The following is a 12165-nucleotide window of genomic DNA, read 5'->3' on the forward strand; positions in this document are numbered from 1 at the left end:
CCCAGTGTGGTTGATAATTACATGGCACCCACATGGCAAGTCTTGTGGTGATCTTGGTAAGGTCCCAAAGAAGTCAACGCCCTTTGAGCAGCTCAGTCAATATTTTGAGCTTGTAAATCTTCAACAAAGCTACTCTTTGCAACCATATCACTAGATCTTCCGAGTTAAGGGCAGTTAGAAGGCTATGGACTGAGGGTGTGCGAATGCCAGCGAAGCCATTGTATGTGGCTCGTGCCCCGAGGATGCTTTCCTGGTCACTCTTTCCCATGCTAAGGCTCTGTGATTCTGGCAAGACAAGGTTGGCCTCAGTGCTGCTGGGCATCTGAGAAGGTGCATTGGAGCTGCTAAGGACAGAGTCCAGGCTCCCTGGGGCTGTTCTGAGGTCAGGCAGGGGAAGGATGGCATCACATACTCCCTAAGACCCTCAGGAAGTGCTTGTATTTTTTTTTTTAACCAAAAAGTACAGACCTTAGCAGACTTACATGCATGATGCTTGGAAATGTGGGAGAAGTCCAAGGCCACTCCAGCTCCACAAGTGGCCACTGGAGCTCAAGTACAGGTTGCGGACAAGTTTTAAGAAGCTCCTGAGTGGCCAAGTGTGCCCGGCCTTTGTTGAACCACATCTAGTTCTGCTGCCTCCCCTAGCCGTCTCTGCCTGTACCCTTTTCTAAGTCCCAGCCATGAGGAACCTGGCAGTAGTCACTGCATTCAGCATGGCCATTGACATCTCTGAGGTTTACCAAAAGGCCCAAATGACTTGTTGCCTTCTTGACATTCACATTGTGACCCTTACTTTTCAAGGTGGAATCGCTTGTCACCCCACCGAGCACTGAGCCAAGAGCATGTGACAGCCCTTCTGATGGGTGTATTCCCCCTCCAGACCATGAGGATCTCAGGACAAGGACAGCACCTTAGGTCAACTCTGCATTTCTGTCATCTGGCCTGGTGTTTGGCATGTGGGAGTAGGAGAACAATCCATTGGGTGGAGGTGAATTGTTTTCTAAAAGGAACTGCGTGCAATTCTTTGTAGACAAAGACTTGGGCTGCTAGATAACCTCAGCAGCCAGACCAGTGGTCAGTGAAACCTCAACTTCCTGTGACTTCCCTGGCACCCCCCTCCCCCCACTGCATCCCCACCCATCACCTACCTTTAGGATGTCTCCAGTGTGAAAGCTCAGTTCGTCCTCACCGGAGGCCATGAAATCAAACTTGGCAACAGCTTCCATGTTGTGACGCGAAGCTGGAAGAGAAATACTGTGGTCATTGTGCCGTTCCTCCGGGGAAGGGCCGCAGAACAGATGGCCCTGCCTGGCAGTCTCAGCAATTGGTAGGACTGCGGCTGAGTGAATGTCTGCTGCCTCTGGCTGGAGAGCACAACTTGGGTTTCTGGCACGGGCTTGTGTTTGCAGCTAGAGCTGTGAGAATCTTTGGGATCTGGTTCCTGGGATCATCCTCTGAATCCCGTGCTGCCAGGAGCAGGAAATTCAGGCCAGCTATCCTTTCCCTTCTCCTTTCATCTCCCTTGGCCTGGTCTGGCCTGATGCCACTGCTGGGGCATCTCTGTTTCCAGTTGATAAGGACAGAAGGCTTGCTATCAACTGGAGTACGAGGCCTCAGGGGCTCGGAAGACTGCTTGTAAACACTGTCCTGAGGCTGTCCCCTGGCAGCTATACTAACCAGGCGGTGTTAATTAGACAGATGTCATTTTCTCTTTTACATCTGAATCATTTAAGAGAAATTAGACAGCACTGGTCGGTGGGGAACTGGAAGTTCTTCTTCTACACATTTCAGAGGAGGGAACAGTTTGGTCTTTGGGCTGGGAAACTTCTGAGCTGGGTCAGCTTCTTCATTACATTGTTACTGCATTTCAGAAATTTTTTGATTTTAACATTTCTGAGCAGAGTTAAAATCCTGGCCGCTCCTAGTAATTGCGGCCTCTATGTAAAGATCAGCCAGTCAGCCTATGTGCTACGCGGAGTGTGCAGTTTTGTTTTGTTTTCCAGGAGCCCGTGGAGAAGTCATAGAAAGAGCAGGGCAGAATCCTTCTTTTACCAGTAAACAGCCGTGTGATCTTGGGTACCGTATTAAACCTCTTGGAGCCTCAGTGTCCTCATTTGTAAAACGGAGATCACTGTATTTAGCTGATAAAGTTGTAGGTTAAAATTGAATAGTAAACGCAAAGCATTACACAAGGTGATCACACAAGGAATATGAATGTTTTAAAAAAAATTGTGGAATGAATCTTTCCCCAGTCAAGACAGCCGGGCAAGATACAGCACAGGAAAGTTCTTTCTGATGTCTCTCATTGCCTGTAAACTTTTCTCACTGTAACGTGACACTTAATCTCCAGAACTATCAAATCCTTTGATTCTCTGCTAAGACAGCTTACTGTCAGGGCAGAAATGGGAACGCTGAGGCTTGGCATTTATGTTTTTAAAAATTTCCCTAAGTCTCAGCCACTTTGGGTGAGTTAAGTAACCCTCAAACCCAGTGGTCTTTTAGTGGTCGGTAAACTGGGGTCACAATTGTCCTCTCAGTGGGAATTTCTGCCCCAGTAGACAAGATTTAGGTAAATAAGGCAGGTGGCAGCAGGCGGCAGAGTGTAGCAGGGCCAGCTCAGAGGATTAAAGCCGACTGTGACAGGGTGATAGCAAGGGGCTTGTGTCTCTGATGTCCCACATTTGCCTGGCTTCCCACGGGTAATTTGGAGTGACGAATATTACGAATCCAAAGGTAGATATTAAGCAAAAAATAGCTCGGGAGTTAAATAAAATGTCATAGTTGGCTCTTTGAGCTTTTTTTCCACCGGTCAAAACTTATTTCCAAACAGCAACAACTCAAAATCACTTTTCATATACTTTCTTCAAGACTGGGCCATTTAAGGCAAATGAACATTTTTGTAACCTTGACTGACCCACTAAACAGGAAGGAGTATTCTGTCCTCCTTCCTTAATGCTAAATGCCTTTGCCTGTTTGATTGATTCTATTACATTAACATGCAAAGCTTCTCCTAATTAGGGCCTTGCTGTGGTTTGTAGGGGGACTGGCTTCTATGGGTCACCCTCACAGTATCCATAGGAGACAATGGTTGCCTCAAAAGGTCGAGTGTCACATGAAGGGTCCTGAAAGTTGTGATCCCATTTCCATGCAAATTTACCTTAATAAGCAGAATGGAGACAAGAGGAGGGCAAATGCTAAGCACATCAGAAAGTCACATAAATTAGAGTTAAAAGAAAAAAGAAACGTACAAAGCATGTTCTAGGTGTGACCTTGAGTTTGGAAAGACCTCTTTGATGTTACTTGTAACTCGGCTCAGGTCAGGTACTTGGTCCAGGCTGGTTGTGAATCACATTGGGTGAGAAGACCAAGGCAGAAATAAAACTGCTTCTAAATAGTATCATTTCTTTCCACCTTCCCCCAGGAGGCAGGCAGTGTGCAAAGCCAGAGGCATAGGCATATCACAGAGCACCCCAGCTTGTAATATTAATCCTGGCTCCAAAAACCCAATTAAATAAGCCGGCTCTTCATGAAATCACTTTGCAAAAAATGTATTTGCTCCCATTTCCATTTATGAAATGAAATCTGAGCAGCTGCTAGTTGGTGGGAGGGAGAAGTTCCAGGTAGGTTGGAGTAGGCTCTGTTTTAGTTCAAATCCCAGGGCTTCACAAACTCCTCCCTCGAAGCACCCCTAATACCAGAGAATGGCAAATATGTCACCCCCAGAGGTTAGTTTTCTGTCTGATCATTGAAAAGCACAAAAGTTATGTCCTAGTTTTCTATACCTATTAGTGTTCATTCTGAAAAGTTGCAAAAGTACCACCAGGGAAAAGAAGACTGAACCAATATACTTCATTCTGTATGTATTGATTGGTTGTATAATCTGTCCTTGCCATTGCTACCACCATCTGGGGGAAAATATATGACGGAGAGAAAAATTGGGCAGCAATAACTGAGAGGGAGAAAGACAAAGGGACAGAGAGAGAGAGAAAGTGAGAGAAAGAGAGAGAGAGAGAGAGAGAGAGAGAGAGCGCACAGCAGCCTACATTCAAGAATGCAATGGCGCCTTTTCACTGCTGTTTGTAATTTTAGTCTCCCCTGGGGGAGACCAAGAGAGACCCCTTCTCAGAAAGCCTCACAGATGGATTCCATGTACTGTCTCCTTGCTAGTGATCAGCTTTACAAATGGCTGAAATGCCACCTGCCATGCAGTGTGAGAAGCTGCAGCTTTGGAGGGGGGCAGCCAAGCCATCTCCAGCAGGCCCCCTCCTCCCAGCCTGGATGATGATGCCATTTGTGGGGCCCTAATGCCAGCTCTGCTTCTCAGCAGCCTTTCGCAACTCTCTCATGCATCATCCATTAGCAGCCCTGTGACACAGACCTGCTTCACTGTGGGTAACGCCACGCAGGGCTGCCCCCACATGATTTTTTCTGCCCTTCCATTTCCATTTAAGCTTCTTTTAACATTAAAAAAAAATCTGAAAAACATTCAGGCTATACACCAGGAATACGTGTCTCCTTCTAAAATACAGCCAGCCCAGAGGGTGAAAACAAAAAGCAGGAGACAGATCTTTAAAATTACCTTCATTTGAACGCCAGATTAAGTGGATTTGTTCAGAAACCTATTTACCATCAAAATGGTACCGGGCAAGAAACTTCTTGAACAATTTCAGCTCCTCCTAAGTTGGCTATGAATAGCCAAGGTTTCCATTTTATGTATCTTAAAAAGAGCAATTGCATAACACCACGAAGCTAGGCGAAGATTCCAGCTCAGGACCCAACAAAAGAGCGAGTGAGGTCCAAAACTGAATCAGTGATACCACTTCCTATTTTGCCAGGGACAGCTCTAATTTGAATACTTGCCCCAGTTTATGTTGTAATTTAGATAACATAATGCCTTGCAATTTTAGAGAGAGAGAGAGAGAGATTGCTTTTTATAAGTCTTGCTGGTTGCATATTTATCAGGACATTAGCTGTAAGTATAATTTTTATTAGTTTATTTGTGTATGAAGTGAATAATGAACAGTTTACATTTTAGGATTTTGGCCACAGCTACCAGGAGTCATTCAGCAAAAAATGTAAAATTATTCCAGCTATTTAATGTCCCACAATTCAGACACTTAGAATTCATAGTTTCTCTCTTCCTTCTTAATCTTCCCTCCATCCTTGCTTTTCTCTGAGATGGGGTCTCGCTGTGATGTGCAGTCTTGTCTTATACTCGTGGGCTGGACTGATCCTCCTGCCTCAACCTCCTGAGTGGTTGGGGCTACAGGTGCCTGCCCTGGAACCCTGGGAATCCACCACCCTTGTATGGGTCAGGTAAAGCCCCTCTTGGAGATCGGTAGAGTGCTTCCTCTCCCCGTGGAATTGACAAGGTTGTCTCAATTAGTTTTCAGAAGCAGGAAACCTTATGCTACCAGGGAAAAGCGATTATAGTTAAACTCCACTGTACACAATAGGAATGTTCTTGAAAAGTTATTATGAATAGAGTATTTGTAAATGGAATCATATTAGCATGTATTATGGAGGCTCACTCTACAAAAGAACCCTGTGGTGAATCCTTTATAAAATGAAAAGGAAATTTTGTTATGCAAATAACTACCTTTTAATTGATCTGTTTGAAAGTCTAGGTTTTTAGGCCCCGAATCTTAAAACAGAGCACACCTGTATATTGCCTCTAGCTCCCTGCACTGGGGGCCAAATATATTTTAGATTCCCCGCTTCTCAGTTCTCAAAGCATTAAAAACTCTCTCCTATTGCTAAAGAGCATTTCAGTCTTAGAGAGTAGACAATATTCACCAATATTCAAGCGCACTGGTAGTTAGAAAGGTGCCCTAAATGACAAATGAATGGTCAGAACTGTGTTTCAATAAAACTTTGTTAACATTAAAATTTGAACTTACTTAGTTTTTAATATGGCACCAAGTAGCATTATTCTTTTGACCCCCCCATCAACACTTAAAAATTAAAAACCACCTTAGCTCAAAACCAAAACCATGTGACGGGCTGGCCTGGGTTCATCAAATCTTGATACACACATTTATATTGCTGCACGCATTTGTAGCTATGTCTGTATCCTACCTCCCCTTGTAGTGTGCAAGCTTATGACAGGAGGGTGGTAGCTCAGTGGATTTAAGAGTGGATGGGCCTGAATTTGAACCTAAAATGGGCCACTTCTTAGGTGCCATTGCTGCCTCATGCGTAAATCAGGGGTAACCACACCACTTTGTGGGATCACTGCACTTTAATGCACAGCCCTGACACATAGTAGGTGTCCAGTCAGTGATAGTTCTTAGTATTTCTTTGGAGATGTCCTACAATCCTTAGTTGTGTTTAGCAGTCACTTAGTAGATGTTAGCTGAGCAAACAAAAACATGACAAATGTCCTGCCATCAGAAGTATAATAACTAGAGTTGGTTTCCTCAGGGAGGGATCAGCAGACAGAAGACTCACTTGTAAGGATCCATTAATCTCCTTCTCCAAGGTGGCCCAGCTTTTCAGCAAATTCAGCCAGAGAGGATGAAACACACACCCATGCTAAGAAAGCCTGATTTCTTTAATCCAATAGAGGGCAATGGTGCACCCTAAACCAGCGACTGCATCTTAGAACTTCCCTTTGCCTCTTTGAGGCCCTGAAGTCTTTATCTAGACAGATTCAGTGATTGTCCTCATCGTCCTTTGTGAGTTTTAAAGCACATAAACATTAACGTTTCAGAGTCTAGCACCTATAAATACAGGACTGCTTAGATGGCAGAGAATTAGAAATCGCCTCCTCCTCCCACACATTTTCTGAGGCTTAAATTCCTTCTGATCATCCCAGCAAGGTGGTCCTCTTTCATTTCAAGGAGACACTGATCCATTCTGCTTTCCATCCTCGGTTAATGGTCCTGTGTTGAAACTCCTACTGTGTGGTTTTCTTTCTTTTCCTTTTTTTTGAGACAGGATCTTGCTATGTAGTTCAGGCTGGCCCTGAACTCACTATGTAGCCCAGTCCGGCCTTGAACTCATGGCAACCTCCTGCTTCAGCCTCCTGAGTGCTGGGATTTCATGCCTGGCTTGTGTGGTTTTCTTTTATTGGAACTTCAGAGCTGTATTTGGAGCCTTTCTGCTTTTGTGGGCTTAGACCAATACAGGAAACAGAGATTACAAATGGCCCTTCTTGAAAACTCATAAACACAAGGTAGGCAAATACTTCACAGCTACCTGATATTTTTTTATCAAACCAATTCATTTCAGAAGAGTAGGGGTGAGAGATGAGCTCAGACCTGGCCAAGAAACTAGGGATTGGCCTTTCTAGACTTTAGCCTCAAATGATAAGACTTTCGTTTGATTGTACACCAGTGGAATCCCTGCCTAGAGGATCCTTTCTTATTAGCTGGCCATGTTGGGAATGTTAGCCGTCCCGCTGAACGTCTAACAAGCCTTACATATTTCTTTACTGTGCCTGCTCTTGAATGATCTCTAACTCATTCCCTGAACCCTTTAAAATACAGATCCTCAAGTCATTTTCTGGAAAAATCTGACTTCTGGCCACTCTGGAGCCTTGGATCTGAGGTCAGGTGCAGAGTGTGGGGTAGGAATCGAAGCAGCTACAAGCAGCCCCCTGGTCCTCCTCACCTGGCCTTTACCACGTTAAGCGTGCACATGGCCATGTACTTGAGGGTGGCCTGCAAGGTCCTCTGTTACAAGAGATTTGCTTATTTGGTTCCTTTGCTTACCTGGACCTCCCAAGTCAGAGACTCAGGGCCATTTCTTTTTGGGTCACGACCCCAAAAGAGCAAACAGCTTTCACAACAGAACAGGTACCCTCTCCAGGGAATATAAGCATTTCTGATTTTACTGCCACCAAAGTAAGCAAGGACAAGAAAAACAGACCGCTGACCCATCACTGGCTAGTTGGCTGAGATTCCAGTTTCCTCTAAGAGCCTCCATTTTCAATGCTTTTGCGCATACAGGACATTCTTATTTCTCTCTTGTCCTCAGGTGACTCATTATTTTTCCCTTCCTAAGCCCCAGGAAAGCGCAAATCCCCCATCATGAGTGGCGGGGGTGAACACATGGAACTAGAGGGGGGCCCTCTGTTGCTAGTCCAGGAACAATCATTCATCAGCACTGACCTGCTGGAGCCAGGCTTGGGGACCATGAGCTAGTGGCTCATGAATAGAAGCTGCCAAGACGCCCCCCCTCTCCCATCCATTCCTGTCCTGTGCGCAGGTGTGCTCCCCAAATAACAATTCATCCTCTCCTTGTTTCTCTTCTGCAGAACGCCGCCAACAGAGCTGTCTCCGATGACAGGCGATAATGGGCCGCTGGTTCTTGAGTGAGATACTGAGCCGTGGGCAGGGAAGTACTGCTTTTTCTTACCAGTCTGGAAGGGCCTGAGGCTCAGTCCATGACTGCCCACGTAGTAAGGATAAGGGTGGCTTTATCTGCCCTTGCCTCCGTGAGTGTGTATGTGTGTGTGTTACAAGGGATTAGGCTTGAGAAATGCTGAGCTACAATCTTTATTAAATTTTATTTTGAGACAGAATCATACAAAACTTTCTGGGTTGGGCCCGAAGTTTCAATCCTCCTGCCTCAGCCTCCCAAGTACTGGGGTTATAAATGTGTCTGACTCTGGTTTTACCCTTCAGGCTTTTCTCCTGGTGTCCCTCCTACAGACCCTCATCCAACATTTTAGGATTTCAGTCTGATCTGGGATCCCCAGCTCATGCTGGGCTTTTTTTTGGCCTAACCTGGTGACCTCTCCCTAGTTTTCCAAATAGGAGCCATCTCTCCAGTGAGACATTTGGCTTTCAGAGTTGGAAGCCAAATAAATATAATATTTTTCAGGCTTACAAACTTTACACAACTGGAGAGGCCCTGTAAATCCCTCGTATCCTTCTTTAATCAAGTTGCTGTTTTCCAGGTCCCTGTCTGTCTCTGTGGATTATGGAGATTGCATTGGTTTCAAAGATGCTTTGCTTTTTCTAAATTAGCTCCTTTTTTTTTTTCTGCTGAAGTTTGTGTTTTGGGGTTTTGGGGAGACAGGAGGAGAGAAGAGCAAAGTGGTAGAGTAGGCAAGCCAGGTCAGTTCCCACTCAGGTCCCCGCCCCCACCCTGCCTTGGGGGGCCCAAGACAAGGCTCGTCCGTCACTTGCTCTTCCTTACTCTTTCCAGTTACCGCCTGATTCTTCCCTAAGCCAGTCCAGTCTGACTAATACAACCCAACGTATTTTACTCCAAGGTTTATCACATTAAATCTTATTTGTCCTCAATTTTTTTTTTTTTTTTGGTAAGAAGAATGTCTTTTTCTTTGAGCATAACACACATGTTTTATTGAACTCAAGCACAATATGAACTGATGTTATTAATTTTGGGGTTTTCCTAACTTGCTAGTCTGTGCCAGCTCAAGTGGCCCCAACAGTGGGAGGACTCAGACTTGGGGGTCAAATGGACCTGGTTTCACATCTAGGGTTCTGTTGCTTACTTGGAAGCTGGGGAACCTTATCTGCTCTGTGCCTCAGTTTCTTCTCCAAGACTTCCATTCCTGTCTTTGTCTCTCTCTATCTCTCTCTCTCTGCCAGTCTTCTTACCTTCTCTATCATCTTTCCCCCATAATATATTCTGTATTCTTCAAGTTCCTCCAGAGTGCCATGACCTTGCAAGAAAAAGGGCACAGAACGCTTGGTTCTCCAAAGCATTTTTGTTTGTATTTGCTTTGCATTTTGTAATTCACCAACATTTCTCATAAAGAAAAAACAATTTAAAAGCTGTCCTGAAAACGTGTAAATCAGCCAAGCATAGGCTCCTTTTCAGCCTTTCAAACCCCATCTCCCTCGCTTGCCCTTGCTGGCGACGGCACCCTGGCTGCCGTGTTATTCTTGTCCAAGGGACCACACATTGTGACCAAGATCCCTTGGGGAGCAGGGATGGAGAGAGAGACCATCTGAGGGGATATGGGGAAGGCAGAGGAGAAGTATGATGCTGATCTAGCTTCTACACACTGCCGTCCAGCCCGAGCTCAGTCAGTGCATTGCTGATTTTAAACAGGAAGCACCTGGCCAGCTTCAGAGGGGACACGGCACCCAAGCTTGGCCAGTATCTGAAATATCAACCAGCTGGGGATAAGCTGGCGTTATCAATGTGGTTCATCAGTGCCAAGGGCTTCACAAACCATCACCCTTGGCAACATCTGTTATTATTAGCACCCACGTTTCATAGATGGGGCACAAAAGCCAGAGATTAGAGTACCTGTCTGTTGGCCCCTAAGGCTGGGTGCTCTCTTTACCTTGTCAGTCTGCCTCAAGACCTGGCAATAGCAAAATCACCAAAGTTCTGGTCAGTGCAGGACAACTGCTGACCAGCCTGGGTCCCCTGAACCTTCCTAGGTGGCTGTCCTTCAACCAGGGAAGTGACAGCAGCAATTCACACCTATGAAATTCAAGCCCGTTACTTCTTGGTCCTAGAGGCGAACACCGCAATAAGCCAGGCTGACCTTGGACCTAGCGAACACATGCTGTAGGCAGCTGCAGAAACAGGAACAAGTCAGCTCATACAAACTGCTGCTCCTTCCCCTCTTTCCTTTCTCTCTCCCCTCCCCCAGCTTGCCTTTCCTATCAGCCCCCACCACATTACAGTCCGGGTTTTCCAAGTGCTTTCTTCTTCTCCTTTAAACATTAGTAACTTGCCATGAGTGTAATTAGAAAAAGTGCACCTAAAATGCTTTGGTTATAGTTCTCCTACAGTGTTCTTATTGAAGTGATGCCATGAACACATGACTCCAACAACGACCACAAAAACAAAACACAGAGCGCCCAGTGACCCCGCGGAGCTGCAGCTCCCCCAGTCCTCTCTGAGACATCACGGGCTGCGCCCTCATGTTATCCTCCTTTCCTGATGCAATAACTGTCACCCGACAACCAGAGACAAAGCATTCAAAACACCACGCGGTATCAGAAACCATTCAATGGGCCCTACGGAGGGGCAGGCAAACGAAGAGGAGGGTGAAGGGCCAGAAAGAGACAGACAGACAGACAAACTTTTTAGAAATCCCTAGATTTCATTGTTTCCTGCATCCCATTTTCTGTTTATATTATGATATATCCAAATATATCACAGGATTTTATGGTGCCTTTATGTTCTCTTTTTCTATTCTTCCTCTTCTGTTGCCTTCATGTTTCTTTTTACTGGTTGGGCTCTGAATCTTATTTGTTTACCATATATTTAAAAGCCTCCGCCTTGCTCTCTTGTCACCAGAGTGGTGACGTGGTTTGTAAATACACGCAGTATCCTCGTCCCCTTTCCTTGTTCTCCATGCCCTGGGCTACTGTAATTCTTATGTGGGTAAAGCATAAAAGTGGGCATAACTACTTTAATCTTTATGTCACTTACTCATGTTCCCAAGTCTCCATTTATTGTTGGAACACTGGTCATCCTTTAGCTCACCAATCTTACAGCTTGCCAAAGTGAACAGTAACTCATAAATCACCGACCTCACTTTTTCTGCTAAATCTACCTCTGAGGTAAGGGGAAATGACTTTTTATTTTAAGACAAGGTCTTGCTATGCAGTCCAGAGTGGCCTTGAATTCACTGTATAGCCCAGGCTGGCCTTAAACTTGCAGCAATCCTCCTGCCTCAGCCTCCCGAGCGCTAGGATTCTAGGCATATGCTGCCATTCTCAGCTGGAATGACATTTTTATTTAGCAGCTCTTCTGGGAAAGGTACTAAAAGGTGGCTAAACAAAGCAGTGATGGTGTCAATACCTTTCACCAAGTGAATAATTAGAATTTTTGAAAAATTCAGGTCTACCTAACTTGAGTTTGGTTAAACTAAGAAACACCTTATTTGTCTTTCTTTTCAGTTACTAATGTTGAGCAAGGAGGGCCCCAAATCTCATGTTCTCAAAGGTGAAAGCAATTCAGAAAACTGGTAGATCTTCCCCAATTCATTGAGATGACAGAGACGTGGCAGTTGGTGGAAGGCGGGATTGGAAAGGACATCCTGGTACAGTGGTCATACTGAACCCAGAGTTCTTTCCTTTCCATTCAAATTCTGTCCTCAGAAGTAAAATACAAAACAAAACAAAACAAAACAAAAAATCCACCACAACTGTGGCTGTTTGGGAAGTAAGCAACAACTACAACCAAAGCCCAGGTGTTTCCTGTGGCTGCGAAAACAGCTGTTAG

General features: G+C 45.2%; 1 protein-coding gene across 2 annotated transcripts in view; it reads right to left on the bottom strand.

Annotated features, from left to right (window-relative positions):
* Grap2 (GRB2 related adaptor protein 2) overlaps positions 1 to 12165 on the bottom strand; it is a 60802-nt gene that overhangs the window by 17268 nt on the left and 31369 nt on the right. Inside the window, exon 2 of one of the 2 annotated variants that reach the window (XM_013152928.3) lies at positions 1149 to 1240. In XM_013152928.3, the coding sequence (XP_013008382.2) occupies positions 1149 to 1226 (78 nt within the window). In that variant the 5' untranslated portion in view covers positions 1227 to 1240. Of the gene's footprint in view, positions 1 to 1148; positions 1522 to 12165 lie in introns of those variants that run through there. The other variant, XM_003470511.5, reaches the window with a different exon arrangement.

This window comes from Cavia porcellus, unplaced genomic scaffold (genome assembly GCF_034190915.1).
Source record: "Cavia porcellus strain 051 isolate PalLab524CR breed Dunkin Hartley unplaced genomic scaffold, mCavPor4.1 scaffold_40, whole genome shotgun sequence".
Lineage (NCBI taxonomy): Eukaryota > Metazoa > Chordata > Mammalia > Rodentia > Caviidae > Cavia > Cavia porcellus.